General features: G+C 38.4%; 1 protein-coding gene across 1 annotated transcript in view; it reads left to right on the plus strand.

Moving 5' to 3' along the window:
- ADAMTS20 (ADAM metallopeptidase with thrombospondin type 1 motif 20) overlaps positions 1–18082 on the plus strand; it is a 165366-nt gene that overhangs the window by 17431 nt on the left and 129853 nt on the right. The window contains exon 3 of the mRNA XM_039511994.1: positions 11746–11911. Within this exon, the coding sequence (XP_039367928.1) occupies positions 11746–11911 (166 nt within the window). The remainder of the gene's footprint in view (positions 1–11745; positions 11912–18082) is intronic.

The following is an 18082-nucleotide window of genomic DNA, read 5'->3' on the forward strand; positions in this document are numbered from 1 at the left end:
TCTCTGGCCTGCAATGTGCAGGAGGTCAGACTAGATGATCACGATGGTCCCTTCTGACCTTTAAAGTCTATGAGAATCACAGAAGTGTGTGTTAGAGAAGATTACTTTTGATTTTGTAATCTTTTTCTACTTATGAGATCTGCTTATTAGCTCTATCTACTTTTGATATGCCTTTACCTCTTTATGGAAGTGTTTTCAACAGATTTCTGCTTATATGATTTGACATGTATCTGCAGAATTTGAGTCAAGCAAATTCCATCTCATCTCTTGGAAAAGGCTTGGACTTCTATTTCAACATGTATTTGGCAACTTGTCTGCCAAATATGTCTGCATATATCTGCTAAGTGACTTGAGCTTTATTGGTTTTCCCCAAATCTTTTTAATTTACTGTGCTTGGAAAATGCTGTGTTTTTCTTTGGGCTAGTCCATTATCTACAATTACATCATATCTCTTGTAACATTTGTGTCTCCTACAGGAATCTCACTGTCTGGCAATGCACTGGAATTTCATATTTAATCCATTGTAAACTTAGTAGTAAAGTTTTTGCATGTCAGGATGATATCATGTTTTTATGGATTATTGAGTTTGCCATTTATCTGATATAATAATTCTTCAAGCATTTTGACTAATGTTGCCAGTTTTGGGAAATGAACTAAAAGTCTGTTTGTTTTTTTGCAAAGCAGAATGTTTAATATTCCACTGAAATCTAAAATAATTTTTCATGCTCATTATCACACTGTCTGGGGTTGTGCATGACCGTGAGTGCCAACCTTAGGGCAGACTGTTGAAAAGCAGGGCAGATGTCCCCAAATGGTGGTTTGTTCTATAATTAGATTCCACTAACACAGTAACAAATGTGAACTTCTGAAGCACAATAACAATCTTACCATGGAGTCACAGGCAGTCCCCTTGTGCATGTCTGTCTATATTGCTACCCAGGCAAGTTGGACTTATTGATAAATGGTTATGTACATCAAAGCAAATATTCAGGTTGCTTCCAGTCTCAAGAGACTAGTCAGTTACCCCAGGTCATTTTTGTACCTCAGATTTCACACCAAAGAAAATCATAGGGTTAGAAGGGACGGCATCGGTCATCTAGTTTAACTCCTTCCAAGAGGCAGGATTTGTTGTGTCTAAACCATCCAGAACAGATGGCTGTTCAGCCTCCTTTTGAAAATCTCCAGTGAAGAAACTTCCACAAACTCCGGAGGCAGTTCGTTCCATTGTCCTACTGTTCTTACAGTTAGGAAGTTTTTCTTGAGATTTAATCTAAATCTGCTATGCGGTAGGTTGAATCCATTGCTTCTTGTCCTGCCTTCTGTGGCAAAAGAGAACAACTTTTTTCCATCATTTTTGTGGCAGCCTTTCAAGTATCCGAAGACCGCTATCATATCCCCCTTTAATCTCCTTTTTTTCCAAATTAAACATACCCAGTTCCTTCAGTCTTTGCTCATATGGCTTTTATTCCGTCCCTTTGATCATCTCTGTCACTTGCCTCTGGATCATTTCCAGTTTCTCAACTTCCTGTCTATACATTAGTGACCAACATTGGACACGGTACTCGAGCTGAGGCCTAATCAGCACCGAGTAGAGCGATGCTATCACCTCCCGGGACTTGCATGCTATACCTCTTTTAATGCAACCTAAAATTGCATTTGCTTTTTTTGCAGCAGCATTGCATTGATGACTCCAACTGAGATTCTTCTCAGCAGTGCTGCCAAGCCAGTTCCACCCGATTCTGTATTTGTGCATTTAGTTTTTCTTCCCTAAGTGTAGCACCTAACATTTGTCCTTATTAGGTGCTACGCTTTGTCTTTGTTGAATTTCATTTTGTTGTCTATAGCCCAGTTCTTCAATTTATCAAGATCCCTCTGAATTTTAGCTCTATCCTCCAAAGGACTGGTAACCCCCCCAGCTTTCTGTCATCTGCAAACTTGATCAATATGCTTTCTATACCTATCATGTCATTAATAAAGATGTTAAACAACACCGGACCCAGAGCAGATCCCTGTGGAACCCCAATTGAGACCTCCCACAATCTGATATCATTCCATTAAAATTATGCTTTGTTTGCAGTTGTTTAACCAATTTTGTATCCACTTAATGGTGGTTCTGTCAAGCCTTCATTTCTTCAGCTTATTTATCATAATGTCATGTGGGACTGACATAATACTATTAGCCAATCCTAAAGTAAACTAACTAAGTATTTATTAACTAGCAAAAAGAAATGAGTTATATATAGATTAAAGCAAGCAACTTGTATACACATATGAGTTATAGTCTGTGGTTTCAAAAGGTGACTGAGTTGTAGTAATCTATCAACACTGAATGTCTTTTAAGGCTAACCCGGATTGGCTGTGGGGATCTCTGCTTTTGTTTTCTAGTTCCAGCCCTGTGAGAGTCCATATAGCAAAGAGATGAAGAATTTTCATGTCAGATATATTTATTTCCTTCTTCCAGAATTCACACTAATGGGACAAGCTTTCTTGCATGTAGCACATTTACAGGTGTGAGAGGGCCATGAGTCTCTGTATCACGATGCTTTATAAAGGCCCATTTACTTTTAATAGTTCTTCTTAATGGGCAGGGGAACCACTCCTCCTGTCTGAGTTTACATGTTCAAAGCAGGCATTTTTACAGTTATAAAGCAAAACTTACAAATTCCCCTATAGTATGGGATACAGACATTACAAGTAAGATTATTGCATGCAGCAACTTACGAGCATTTTGTAGAGTCTAAAGCACTAAATATATCCTTACAAGTCTAAAACCTATCTTGAACAATACTAACATGCAGGTGAGCTGGTCTGGTTTCCAGCTATGAATTTGTCAGTGCTCAGCTGACACCAACAGTGTTGGCAAGAATTGGCATCTAGTTCACCAGTGTCACACTCATAAATTTGGATGGGGGCAGGGGTTGGTGGTAATGAGGGATATATTCAGAAGACTCTAGAGAAGTAGAATGTAGCTTTTGAATCAGGAATACAGATTGTGTACTGGAAGACTGGATTTTAATATATGAGCAAGTTAAATTTGTATCAATAAATAGGGTGATATTTAATTTTCATAATTAAAATTAATATTTTACTTAAAAACAAATAGTGTATATAACTTCATTTAGAAACTCTGAACTAATTGTTGCATATGGCCTGGAAAGACAAAACTGTCAACTTTTGGTGGAAAATTTTGGTTTATTTAACCCAGATGTTTCCATCTGAAATAATTTATCTGTTATAATCAGACATCAAAGAAAATCTTATGGAAATAGCATTGACAACAGCAAAAACATACACAATAAGATATGGACAAAGGAATTTTACCTTCAGTGTTGGACTTAAGTGTGTTAATGTGTGCAGTCAATTAGAACAATTTTTTTTTACTAATTCATTGGTCACCCAAAGACTTGAAAGAAGATATGGAACTGGAATTTGAATTTAGATTTGATATACTTTGTTTTAATGCTTACATTCTAGTGCAGCGGCTTTCAGACTTCATTGCACCGTGGCCCCCTTCTGACAACAAAAATTACTACATGACCCCAGGAGGGGTGACCGAAACCTGAGCTCTGCAGCCCCTCGGGGTCGGGTGTGTGTGTGTGCAAAGCCAAAACCCAAGGATTGCAGCACCAGGCAGGGGTAACCTAATCCCTGGTGCCCAGAGTTGAAGCCAAAGCCTGAGGCCCGCTGCCCGGGGCTGAAGCCCTGAAGCTTCAGCTTTGGCCCTGGGTGGTGGGGTTCAGGCTTTGGCCCTGGGCCTCAGCAAGTCTAATGCCAGTCCTGGTGACCCCCTTAAGATGGGGTCGCAACTCACTTTGGGTCCCGACCCGCAGTTTGAGAACCGCTATTGTAGTAAATTTTAGGTTACTTATTTGAATTGCTTAACTGTAAATGTTTTTTTCATTCAATATTTTAATGTATTATTGAAAAAGTTCAGGGAGTGTTTACAAGAACCTCCTTTTTTCCCCCATTACAGCATGCTACATGCTTCATATTGTTGGTGCTACCTCATTTCATATTGGTGATACTGTACCATTGATTGGTTATCCCATTTGATAAGGGCTGGAGCTTGCAGCTCTTTTGCTTTATGCAAATAATCTTTACTCATATGGGTAGTTCCACTGGAATTAATGGGCTACTTACAGAGTAAGGATTACTTCCACGAATAAAGGATTGCAAGACTGGCTATAGTGTTAAAGCCTATGATCAAATTCTCTTTAGATGGACTGACAAGTAGAAGAACCTTACAGTCTAAATCAGGGGTTCTCAGCCTTTTTCTTTCTGAGACACTCCCCCTTCCCAACATGCTATAAAAACTCCCTGGCCCAGCTGTGTCACAACAATTGTTTTTCTGCATATAAAAGCCAGGGCCTGCATTAGGGGGTAGCAAGGAGGGCAACTACAAGGGGGCCGTGAAGCTAAGCTGCTCAGGCTTCAGCTTTAGCCCTGGATTGTTGGGCACAGGGCAGCGTGGCTTTGCAGATTGTGAAGAACTTCAAAAAGATCTCACAAAACTAAGTGATTGGGCAACAAAATGGCAAATGAAATTTAATGTGGATAAATGTAAAGTAATGCACATTGGAAAAAATAACCCCAACTATACATACAACATGATGGGGGCTAATTTAGCTACAACGAGTCCAGAAAGATCTTGGAGTTATCGTGGATAGTTCTCTGAAGATGTCCACGCGTGTGCAGAGAGCGGTCAAAAAAAAAACAGGATGTTAGGGGAATCAAAAAGGATAGAGAATAAGACTGAGAATATATTATTGCCCTTATATAAATCCATGGTACGCCCATCTCTCGAATACTGTGTACAGATGGTCTCTCACCTCAAAAAAAATATTCTAGCACTAGAAAAGGTCAGAAAAAGAGCAACTAAAATGATTAGGGGTTTAGAGAAGGTCCATGATGAGGAAGATTAAGCTAGGACTCTTCAGTTTGGAAAAGAGAAGACTAAGGGGACATGATAGAGGTATAAAATCATGAGTGATGTTGAGAAAGTGGATAAGAAAAGTTATTTACTTATTCACATAATATAAGAAACTAGGTCACACAAATGAATTATAGGCAGCAGAGGTTTAAAAAAAAAAAAAGAAGTTCTTCTTCACGCGCCAGTGTGTCAACTTGGAAACTTCCTCTTAGGAGAGGAGGTTGTGCTAGGACTATAACAATGTTTAAAGGGGACTGGATAAATTCATGGTGGCTAAGTCCATAAATGGCTATTAGCCAGGATGGGTAAGAATGGTGTCCTAGCCTCTGTCTGTCAGAGGATGGAGATGGATGGCAGGAGAGAGATCATTTGATCATTGCCTGTTAGGTTCACCTCAGGGGGGGCCTGGCATGGCCCACACTCGGAGACAGATACTGGGCTAGATGGACCTTTGGTCTGACCCGGTACGGCCTTTCTTATGTTCTTATGTTTGGCTTTCTGCTCTGGTCCTCAATGAGTATAATGCAAGCCCTGCTTGGAGGACCCCCTGAAACCTGCTCACAGCCTCCCAGTCTGCCTCAGACTCCTGGTTGAGATCTGCTGGTCTAAATGATGTCACCATTTGCAACTAATGAAACCCGGACTTCAGTCTTAGTTAGGGATTTGAGCTGTACTAGTGGCTTCAAATCCAAGACTTTTTTCCACTCCAATAACTCTTGTCAAGCTTTCTTAGGTTACGTCTGCACTATGAGCTAGGGGTGTGATTCCCAGCTTGCATATACATACCTGCGCTAGTTTGAGAGCTAGCACAAGTATAAATAGTGTAGCTGTGGTACCATTGGCTGCAGCAGCAGAAGCACAGCTTAGCTGTGCCAAGTACGTACCTACAGGGTTCAGGTGGGTTTGCACTCAGCATGGCTAAGCTGTGCTGCTGCTGCCCGTGCAACATAGCTACACGAAAATTTATATTTGCCTTACTCGAACTAGCTTGGTGAGGGCTATGTGTATATGAGCTTGGAATCAAACTCCTACCATGTAGTGTAGATGTAGCCTAAGACCTGCATTTGAGAGAGTAACTTCCCACCCATTAACTTGACACTATGCACACATCTGCTTTTCTGTCCCCTAAAGCTGGGATTTTGACTTTATTATGTTAACAGCACACTATGAATTTCTTTAATTGACATTTGGGTATTTTGGGATCTGCTTGGGCATTAAATGACAAATGCAGGTTCTTTCTGTTAAACTAGAAGAGTGTTTTTATTCTTGTCCTTTCTCTTTTATGATTCTCATGCATGATATTGAGGTTTTGTTTAACCTGTACTCTGGACTCTGTAGAGGGTCTATTATGTGAATTACCTTATTGGTGAAATTTTCACTTTGGGATGCCTCCTGGGCTCATAGAGGTAATCTTTGGCTAATATCACTCTTTTTTTCTTGAGTAATCCTTTTGGCATGACATCTAGAAAGGTAGTGGTGTTTTGCTTCTGCATATGAATGAGGGGTCACAATTACAGTCTTTTTTCCAAATTCCTACAACTAACATACTTCTCGCATTCTTAAAGCCTTGTCTTCCTTTCTCCTCAGACCACAAGCTCTGGCACGTTACAAAATACTGGGTCTTAATTCATGATTGTCACAGCCTTTATTACAATACATTTTTCAATATGTTTGCTATGTTGTTGAATGTTAACTTTAACTATTTCACAAGACTTTTATACTGCAGATTACTTTCCCAGCAAAGGTTAGAGGTAATTTCAATCCATGCTGTTGCTTATGTCACAGACGGTTTCTTTCCCAGATTTAATGGGAAATACAAGAGTCCTATTAAATGGAGAAAATATCTGTCAGAGGGGGAAAAAGCAGATAACATCCAGCATTCTTTCCTTTTAACTTATTTGGGTCATTGAAACGTCTTTTGAATGTAGAAAAAGGAACTATTTTATGAAATCAAACTCAAATGTATCAGAGATGTAACTACATTGGCCACTCAAATATGAAATTTGTTTTATTTAACTAGAGAACTTTATAATTTACATAATTAACATTTAAATACAAATTATTGATTATTCTGATTCCTGGTGTGCTTCCCCTCCACACTTCAATTATGGCATAATTGTAATAGTTCATAGTTCCATATTCTCCTGCAGTTAAGAGTTCAGATTCTAACCTTTTCAGGTGGTGTACATCATTTATACTAGCCGTTTTCAAGACAACAGTGATTAAATTGGGTTAGAAATTAAACAGGGAACAGAGGCAACTTGGTAATAGGAATAATGTGGTGAAATGGCCTGATATTCAGAGCAAATATACAAAGCACAAATTTCTAACTTTCCAATGGTATAATTGCAAGTATTCTGGCCTGGATGGCTTGTGAGATATTGTATCTTAAAAAAGCTTCCTAAGCAGGGACCATTCCAATTTTGTTCAAAATATTATTATAATTTAATATTTATGTTATATTAGATCTTATAGGCCTAAGCCAGGTCCAGGTCTCTTTGTAATAGGCACTATATAAACATGTAGTAAATGACAATCCGTGTCCCAAAGATGTTGCAGTCTAAAAGAAAAGACATAACAGGTGAATTGGACAAACATATAAGTGGTGGAGAGGGGATTGAAGATGAGGTAGGTAACAAAAATAATTGGATATTTCATCATAGATTAGCTGTGGATACAATTCTTAACCTATCAGTGGTAGTAGTCACTACTTGTCTCCTTTCTATCCTTTACCAATTGGTAGTTTTCTGTGTGTGTTACAGCAGAGTAGAGTTTTAAGGAAAGATTGAAAGAAGGATAAAATGGTGGCTTTATGGATTTTGATTGAGAGTTTTTCCCATATATTAGATATGTTGTATTGGAGAAAGCATGAAAGTGTTTATGGGGAAAAAGCAGACAAGAAGAATGGAATTCAGGTAGTCAAGGTAGTGGGCAACAAGGTTGATCTTGAATATATTGTGTGGCAAGAAGCAGCAAGATTTAGTTGTTGTCTGGATGTGTGGGTCAAAAGAGAAAGCCAAATCAAAAATGAAGATGAAATGAGATTATGGGTCTGAGCAACATGGAGGACTGTGGTGTTGTCCACTTTGATAATAGAGACAGTAGACGTGAGGGCTTTGGTGGAGAGATCAGGAGCTCAGTTTTGCCCATGTTAAATTTTAGTTGAGAGCTGATCATCATAATGAAATGTCAGAAAGACAAGCTGAGATTTTCTTATGAATAGAGGAAGACAGATCTGGAACAGAGAGAAAGGTTTGTGAGTCTACAGCATAAAGCTGATAGTTAAAGTTACATTTACAGAGAAGATCACTCAGAGACAGGATGGAATGTTTTAAATCTAGGCAAGTTAAATTATTTATTTAAATCACTGGATTTTTTTTAAACAAAATAATTGATTTAAATTAAATTGAGGATTTGTAAAACTGATTTGAAAACATGTGCTACTATAACTATAAATTGAAATATATAATGACCTAAATTATAAATGCTGCTGTTGGCTTGTTTTTAAACTCCATTAGGTATAAGGTATCTTATTTGAAATTTACAAAACTGGCAGACAAAATTCTTAATATTGAAAATGAAGGCCCTGATGATACAAAAAATGTACGTTAGTTCTATATCATTACCCACACGACTTGTCTCATTGACTTCACTGGAACTACTTAAACCAAAAGTTAAGCATGTACATAAGTGTTTGCAGCATCTGGAGGTAAACTGTATTTTTATTATTAATAAAATCTGCTAATTCAAAACAAAATAGCTTCAATGTTAACAATAAATGCTATTTTGATTTTAAATACATTAACAAAGTTATTGTGAACTTTTCTATACACAAGCCAAAATTTTTAAAAATATAAGTCTAATATTAGGTTCCTCAGGGGAGCCCATATATATGCCCTGGGAATGGAATTTTCCAAATTGTTTAAGTATCTTAAGAACACACCTCCTATTGATTTCAAAAAGCAAACTCTGATGGAGGAATGTAGCCTGGTCCAAGCCTTTCAGCTTTCTCAACTTTTGGCAGTTCAATATATTGCAAGATGTTGGTTACAAATATATCACAAGCTGTTTGCTTATCAACTGAATTCTGTGTTTGAGTTTGTGTTCTCACAGTAAGATATTAAGGAGGCACGTGACTGGGCTTATCTTTTTGGTATAGAGAAGCATTTTAAGTGTGAAACTTCTTAGTAGAAAACATTTCTATGTGAAATCTTAAATTCTGTTCTCAACTGGAAAACTAATTAAAGAAGCAAGTACAAAATATCCTCTCTGGTAATTTGAAACTATAAAATGGGAAGAAAGAAAAATAGTAGCAACATGTAAATAAAAAATATGGTTTAAATTTAAAATGTTGATTTTTATAATGATTTTTGTCTTCCCTGCCCAGAGATATGGTGTAGAGTGTGAAGAGAAGGGGGGCACAGAATGAATTAATGTATAGATAAAGACTGTACACACTGCATAAAGTCAATCTTACCCCATTCTTAGGGTTGACTGTATTGGTAATTCAAATAATGAAATAATATAAATCTTAACAAAAGCTTTCTCCCTTAATTCTGAGTGACAGGACCTCCCTCTCTCTGCCCCTAGGACCTTTGGACCAGAAGGTCATATCCACTCAAGGCTGTCTCTGACAGGCTGTAGAACTTCTGGTTGCCGGGAGTCCGAGATTCTGAGCCCCCCCTCCCCCCCGGGACGCAGATAGAGTTCTCACCATTCCCTCACAAACCACACAGCACAAAAATAATGAGTGTGGAAAAGCTGAGCTGAGCGTATGCTGTGCCACATAGACCTGTGTGCCCAGGCCTTGCCAAGAATTTAGACCTACCTGACACCAAGAAAATCCTACCTCTGCAGAGTGAGGCATGAGAGGAAGCAGTGGTGGGGAAATTGATGTATCAGTTATGGGGGGTGTTTTGTCTTTTGCTCTTTACACAACGTACATAATATGAAAGCATCAAACAGGCACAGTGGACACACTACCACCAGGATATAGTTCTTCTCCCTTTGGGTAGAACATGGCATAGGGCCCATAATGTCCACTGCTATCCTATAAAATGCCTCTTGTATCACAGGCAAAGGATGTAGGAGAACTTTCTGTGGCCATGCAGGTCTTTTCCTTTTGGCATAATTCCCAAGACCTGCAATAATTTTTCACAACATTCTATATCCCTGGCCAATAGAAAATTTTCTTTAATCTCTCATAGGTTCTCTGTGCCCCCAAGTGACTAGCAAAAGGACAATCATATGCTAGCAACATTGATTCCTCACAATGCTGGGCAGTCACAAACAACTGCTTGAGCGGTTTTCCAGGGCTCTTGGTCCCAAAGGACCAGTCACTTACCCTAGGTCATTTCTACTCAGATCTCAAACCAAAGGCAACTCCTGTGTCCAATTAACTAAAGATTTATTAATTAAGAAAAGAAATGAGTTATTTACTAGGTTAAAATAGAAAACATGCACACATGAGTTAGTCTCAGATTTAAGAAGGCAATATACACTTCTATAATAAGCTGCTCTTTAGGGCTGACCCATGCCAAGCAACATGGGGATCTCTTACTTATGTTTAGGAATCTCTGCCCCTCAGAGTCCAGAGAGCATAAAGAGATGGAGTTTCTCTTTGTCAGTGATTTTTATCCCCTTCAACTCAGAATCCAAGCTGATGGGATGAGTTCATGTGTAGGTCTCATCTTCCTGGAGGGAGTTGGGAATGCAATCAACAAGGTTTCTGTCCTTGGATGCTACACAATGCCTCCTTTGCCTTCAGTGGGACATCTTGTGTGCAGGACGAGCACTTTAATTAATGCTTCTTTTCCTCTGCCATATAGGAGTTGGCTTCAGCCCCTCCCACACCTGGAAACAGTCTAATTTCTTCTGCTGCAGTGGAGCTGGAGGGTCCTTCCCCTCCCCCCTTAGCAGTTTCTGGGTCTTTACCATTTCTTATTGGGATCCCAGCACAATGTTTGTTTTTACTACAGGTTACAACATTAACCAGTTTAGTCATATGCAAAATATCATTGCCTACCAGCATTTCCACGGGTATACCCTTTAGCACCCCCACTTTCAGGTCACGCTCTAAAGCTTCTGAATTCCAAATAAACCTTATCCAAAGGCATAAGAATTTTGTGTTTCTACCTTCTGGTGTATACCTTCTTCCTGATGTGCATGTACTTTTATAAAATAAAATAACCAACAAGTGATAGCATTCTGTGTACCATCAATGTCACGGATTCCCCTGTATGCTCAGAAACTTTCCTCTGTTTCTGTGGTTCTTTCATTCAGCAAAAGGACAGAAAACCATTATAAGAAAATGTATTAAAACCGTATTTTAAATAATTTTTAAAATAGTTTAGTTTTCAAGAAAAGTGTCGCTTTAATGTACTGTAAAATTGAAATGTTAAGAGAAAATGGTTATATCTGCAAAAAAAAAAGGGCAACAGCTCAATACAGAAATGTGACATGCTGATAAAACCCTGTAGTTAAGATTGCCCTGCTCTCCAAATCTGGGTGGACCTTGGAGCAGAAAATTCTAAATTTAAGCCCCAGTCTGGAAGTCAATGGGACTCTGAGTGGACTCAAGGGTTTGCATGTGTGGAAGTACTCGCAAGATTGGAGCCATAGAGACTGAGGATGGATTTGTGTATAATACACAATTAAAAAAACCCCCAGAAACTTCAATGACAGCATAATAGAACACATAGTACATGTAGTTAATTTTCAGTATTTCATACAAATTTTACTGCACATATAAAATCACTGGTGTAAAATATAATTTTCAGAGGAAAATACATTGACTGGCTCTGTCTTATTTTCAGATGGGCACCTTTAAAGCACATGATGGTGAATATTTTTTAGAACCTTTGATGAAGGCAGATGGAGATGAACACGAAGATGATCATAACAAACCACATCTTATATACAGACATGAAGATTTAAAAAATGACATTTATCAGAAATCCCATAAACCTTGTGAAGTTTCAGGTATAGTTATACTTTAAATTTTGATGTCTATGTCTGTTCACTATGGTTTTTAGTGTTTTAACAAATGGTATGTTTAAAAAATGTTTTTCCTTAGTAGTATTAATGACTATCGCTGTAATTGGGAACTTAGAATGTATTTTATTTATTCGTTTCACATAGACCTAACAAACATTGGTGAAAAACAAATGTCCCACTTTAAATGTAAGAATAAATTAGCTTGCAAAAATATGCATCAGTCCTTCAAACACTTATGCACATGCTTTATTTTTCACAGTGATTCTTCCATAGATTAAATTTTTGCAGCATCAGGGACATATTTTCAGCTTTTATGTAGATTCACAAAATAAATGAAATTTAGTGCAAATAAATCTAAAAAGTAATACATTAAATCTTCCTGTCCTATAATATACTGTATTATCTAATATTTACTATTAATGTAGGTACTAATGTTGTTCTCATTATATACATTTTTAAAATATTTTATATTCATATTACATAGTCATATTATATTAATATATTAACATTGAGAAACAGAAAAAGGGGTATCTGAGGAGCATAGAATTAGGATATGTCACAACACATTGGCAGTAATTTTCAAAGCTTCACAGTTTAGGAGATGATTCACTTGAATATGAAAGGGAAAAAACCCACTACTAATAGCATAACGACAAATAATGGACGTAGCACAGTGCTTTAAAACAGTTATATTTTCATAGACTCGAAAGACTAGAAGGGACCTTGAGAGGTCTTCTAGTCCAGTTCCATGCACTCAAGGCAGGACTAAGTATTATCTAGACCATCCCTGACAGGTGTTTGTCTAACCTGCTCTTAAAAATCTCCAATGACAGAGATTCCACAGTCATCCTAGGCAGTTTATTCCAGTGCTAGGAAGTTTTTATAATGTCCAACCTAGACCAACCTGGCTGCAATTTCAGCCCATTGCTTCTTGTCCTGTCCTCAGAGATTAAAGACAATTTCTTTCCCTCTTCCTTGCAACAATCTTTTATGTACTTGAAAACTGCTATCATGTCCCCCCCAGTCTTCTCTTCTCCAGACTAAACAAACCCAATTTTTTAATCTTCTGTCATAGATCATGTTTTCTAGACCTTGAATTATTTTTGTTGCTCTTCTGTGGACTTGCTCTAGTTTGCCCACATATTCCCTGAAATGTGGAGCCCAGAACTGGACACAGTACTCCAGCTGAGGCCTAATCAGCATGGAGTAGAGCAGAGGAATTACTTCTTGTGTCTTGCTAACAACATTCCTGCTAATATGTCCCAGAATATTTGATTTCTTTTGCAACAGTGTTACACTGTTGACTCATATTTAGCTTGTGATCCACTATGAACCCCCTGCATTTCTGCAGTACGCCTTCCTAGGCAGTCATTTCCCATTTTGTATGTGTGCCACTGATTGTTCTTTCCTAAGTGGAGTACTTTGCCTTTGTCCTTATTGAATTTCATCCTATTTGCTTCAGACCATTTCTCCAGTTTATCCAGATCATTTTGAATTTTAATCCTGTCCTCCAAAGCACTTGCAACCCCTCCCAACTTGGTATCATCCACAAACTTTATAAGTGTACTCTCTATGCCATAATCTAAATAATTAATGAGGATATTAAACAGAACTGGACCAGAACTGATCCCTGCAGGACCCCACTTGATATGCCTTTCCAGCTTGACTGTGAACCACTGATAACTACTCTCTAGGAATGCTTTTTCAACCAGTTATACACCCACCTTAAAGTAGCCCCACCTAGGTTGTATTTCCCTAGTTTGTTCATGAGAAGGTCATGTGAAACAGTATCAAAAGCCTTACTAAAGTCAAGAATATACCACATCTACTGCTTCCCCTTTACCCTGTCAAAGAAAGCTATTAGGTTGGTTTGACACTATTTGTTCTTGACAAATCCATGCTGACTGTTACTTATCACTAAGGCCCTACCAAAATCATGGTCCATTTCGATCAGTTTCACAGTCATCATATTTTAAAAATCATTAATTTCATGATTTCAGCTATTTAAATCTGAAATTTCACAGTGTTGTAATTGTAGGGATCCTGATCCAAAAAGGAGTTGGGGGGTGTGTGTCACAAGGTTATTGTAGGGTGGATTGTGGTAGTGCTACCCTTACTTCTGTGCTGCTGCTGCCAGCAGTGCTGCCTTCAGAGTTGGGCAGCTGGAGAGCAATGACTGCTGGCTGGGAGCCCAGTTCTGAAGGCAGAGCCGCCGCCCGCAACAGCGCAGAAGGGTGGCATGGTATGGTATTGCCACCCTTACTTCTGTGCTGCCTTCAGCGCAGGGCGCCTGGCCAACCGCCACCACTCTCTAGACACCCAGCTCTGAAGGCAGCACAGAAGTAAGGGTGGTAATACTGCAGCCCCCCTTAAATAACTTTGCAACCCCCCTGCAACTCCCTTTTGGGTCAGGACCCCCAATTTGAGAAATGCTGGTCTCCCCTGTAGAATCTGTATATTATAGGATAAAAGCACACAAAAGACCAGATTTCACAGTCCATGACTTATTTTTGATGGCTATGAATTTAGTAGGGCCCTACTTATCACCTTATCTCTTCTAGGTGTCTGCAAATTGATTGCTTAAGTATTTGCTCCATTATCTTTCTGGGTACTGAAGTTAAGCTGACTGGTCTGTAATTCCCTGAGTTGTGTTTTTAGAGTCATAGTCATAGACTTTAAGGTCAGTAGGGACCATTATGATTGTTTAGTCTGACCTCCTGCACAACGCAGGCCGCAGAATCTCACCCACCCACTTCCGCAACAAACCCCTAACCTACGTCTGAGCCATTGAAGTCCTCAAATCATGGTTTAAAGACTTCAAGGTGCAGAGAATCCTCCAGCAAGTGACCCATACCCAACACTGCAGAGGAAGGCGAAAAACCCCCAGGGCCTCTGTCAATCTGCCTTGGAGGAAAATTCCTTCCCGACCCCAAATATGGCGATCAGCTAAACCCTGAGCATATTGGCAAGACTCACCAGCCAGACACCCAGGAAAGAATTCTCTGTAGTAACTCAGATCCCACCTCATCTAACATCCCATCACAGGCCATTGGGCCTATTTACCGCTAATAAGCAAAGATCAACTAATTGCCAAAATTAGGCTATCCCATAGTAGTGTAGTGTAGTGTAAATTTTTCAGCAGTTGTGTGTATAGACTTGCATTCATCTTAATGATTTATTGAAGACTGCAACATGATGTAACAGGGGGAAAAGACATCTGCAGCTACCCTCAAAGTTCAATATCTAGACCAACATCTAGAGTGCGCTTAGAAATAATTTATTTGAGATTCTAGGTGTCCATCAACTATTGTTCCAAACAGTAGGATATCAATTTACTATTATAAGACTGCCATTTTAGAAGTATTCCTCATTGTAGCTAAGTGTTTTAAACCTATTGACATAACAGATACCTTTCTTGTGCTTTTAATATGAGCATAAAGGCTTTGTTTATATGACTTCAAAGAAAACACAAATGTGTGCAGCTTCATAGTAGAAAACTGGAGAAAGTAGCTTATGATGTTTTGTTTGACCTGGCATTGAGAAGCATCCTGTTTAATGAATTCTTTAGCTTTGATGAGATTGAAACTAATGTGAGCTCATTCTGAATGTACATGCATTTCATGAATGTTTATTCAAAATTGAAAATTCATTATTACTATATTTTTCTCAGGAGGATAGTGGTCAAAAGAAAGTTAGACTGTACCCTTTCCTCTTAAGGAATATATGATTAAATATTTGAAAAGATCAATTCCCTGAAAATGTTTAGTGGTGTGGTTTTAGTAGTTTGTGCTTGTGATTTTAATTTTGGAAAACACTTATCACATACTAGTAGCTGAAAGCCCATGCTGTCACGTGGGTTTAATTAGTAAGATCAGGTATTTGTAAAAAAACCAGCAATCCTAAAATGGCTCAGAACTTAAAAATTGGACGGTAACAGACCACAGATTTTGCCGTTGTGTGGGTGGTTGCGTTGATTTATGTTTGGGGTAGTGTGGGGAGACTTGTGCTGGTGGTGAATGGGACATGTGCTGCAGTGAGGAGCTATGTGTGGGTGTTATTGTGTGTGCTGGTTGTGGTGTTGTGTGTGGGTTGTGTTGTTCTGGGAAAGTTGTGTGGATTTGTGAGAGTGGCAAATGAGAGGTGTGTGCTGCAGTAAGGAGCTATGTGTGTTTGGGGTTATTATGTGTAGTGGTTGGGTGATTGTGTTTAAGTCTAGTGGGGTTGTGCTGGAAGGGATGTGTGGATTTGTATGGGTGGCAGCTGGGCACATAGGTGTGGCAGTTGAGCCAAGTAATCCACCATCTATGCAGTTTCCCTCATACAGTCAATGAAATTGTAAATAGATTAGCTGTGGAGGAAGGGTGGTGATTAGTTGAGTTACCTCTAATATCACAGTGATCCAGGACTCCTGGCATGGCATAGATACATGCCTTATAACTGTACACCTCACCGGTATAATTCAGAAAGTCAAAATGGCTGAGAACTTAAAAATTGTATGGTAACAGACTGCAAAACTGAGTAATGATTCAAGTTGGTTATACTCTGAACAACAAAAGCTCTGTCATACGTGTAGCTGTTTCTATCACCTCACACTGACTCAGAAGACATTTTAGGCTTCAGAGTGACACAGTGACATTCCTAGAATCTTGTTAGGTGGATTTTAAACTTGGAAGCAGTAAGTATAAGGTAAAAACTCTGTTTATTCATAGATTTTTAAGGGCAGAAATGGACCATTATGATCATCCAGTCTAATCTCGTGCATTACACATGCCATAGAAATTATTTTGCTGTATATGTATTTTGATTAAGGTTACTTCAAAAATATGGTGATATCCATTGATTGGTATTGTCTGTCAGGTAGTTTTGTACATTATTTTAAAATCAACGAAATACCAATCCTCAGATTATTCCTTGTATAAAAAAAAAGCAAGAGTTTCAGTCAAAATCATGTAAATATTACACTGACAGTTATAATTTTTGAGTGCTGATCTGAAATTGTCTTTTATATTTCTATTCAATGTCTGCTCTTGCACTAGGTTTGTATAAGGCCCCATTCTTGGTTAGTTTTAGGTACTACTGTAATAAACAAAATTAATAATAATTGCACTTTAAAAAAACCTACACATTATCCTTTGACCAAATCATGGTCATTGTCATTTCACTGGTCTGTCAGATTTTGCAGTTTTTCTAATCAATTCCACTTTTAACCAAACAGTTGCTTTTTGAATAGGAACTTCTAGACTACTCTTAACGTGAAAACATGTTTCTATTTCTATTTGTATTGCTATATGCCATTTTATGATGCTGCAACACTTTGTAAGCCTGGTAGACTTGAAACTGTAGAAACATGCAGGCGTTAGTTATCTATAGTTCTGTTAACAAAACTGCATAACAATGAAGAACTATTCCAATATTATCAAAAAGAATCCATCTAAAATTATGTGAAATAAATCATTCAATTTAGTCAGATTTGTACAACATCTCATGAAAGAAAATTCTCAAAAAGAAAACTCATTTCATTCTCTGCCTTTTCCATCATATCCACAAAATGAAAGATTCTGGGAAACTAGCTTTGTAAAGGTAATTGTGAGAGTGCACTGGAAATCAACAGCTGAGCCAGCACTCTAGTCACTTAAACACCAATTAAGTCCCCCCAGGATGGACCTGATGGGGGCCTAATTAGTGGGTTAGAATGGGCTGGGGGAGGATTAATGAGCAAATTGGCCCATTAACACAGGAGGACTAAGGCGGCACAGGAAGGAAGTGCAGGGGAGAGAGAGGGAGGCTAGCAGGGTCAGAACCAGGAACATTCTATGGGTTGAGAACTCTTCCCTTGCCTCAGCAGAGAAAAGAGGCAAAACTGTTAATAATTTATGGTGTATGGATCAGTAATTTGATGGAAAGAGCCAATGTAAATAAACTGAAGTGGGCTGTTTAATGGCTGAAGTTCTCTGACTGTGTAGACAGAGCAGAATATGGGAGCAGATTAGTTCCCTGTCACATTAATTATTTCACCTAAATCAGAGATTCTACAGGGCCTTGTCTGCACACAAACTTGAACAAGTATAACTAAAAGTGAGTTTTGAAACTATTTATTTAGTTAAATTGGTATAAATTTGTGCATGACCAAATTAACTAAAAGGGTACTTCTGAACT

This window comes from Mauremys reevesii, linkage group 1, assembly GCF_016161935.1.
Source record: "Mauremys reevesii isolate NIE-2019 linkage group 1, ASM1616193v1, whole genome shotgun sequence".
NCBI classification, from domain to species: domain Eukaryota; kingdom Metazoa; phylum Chordata; order Testudines; family Geoemydidae; genus Mauremys; species Mauremys reevesii.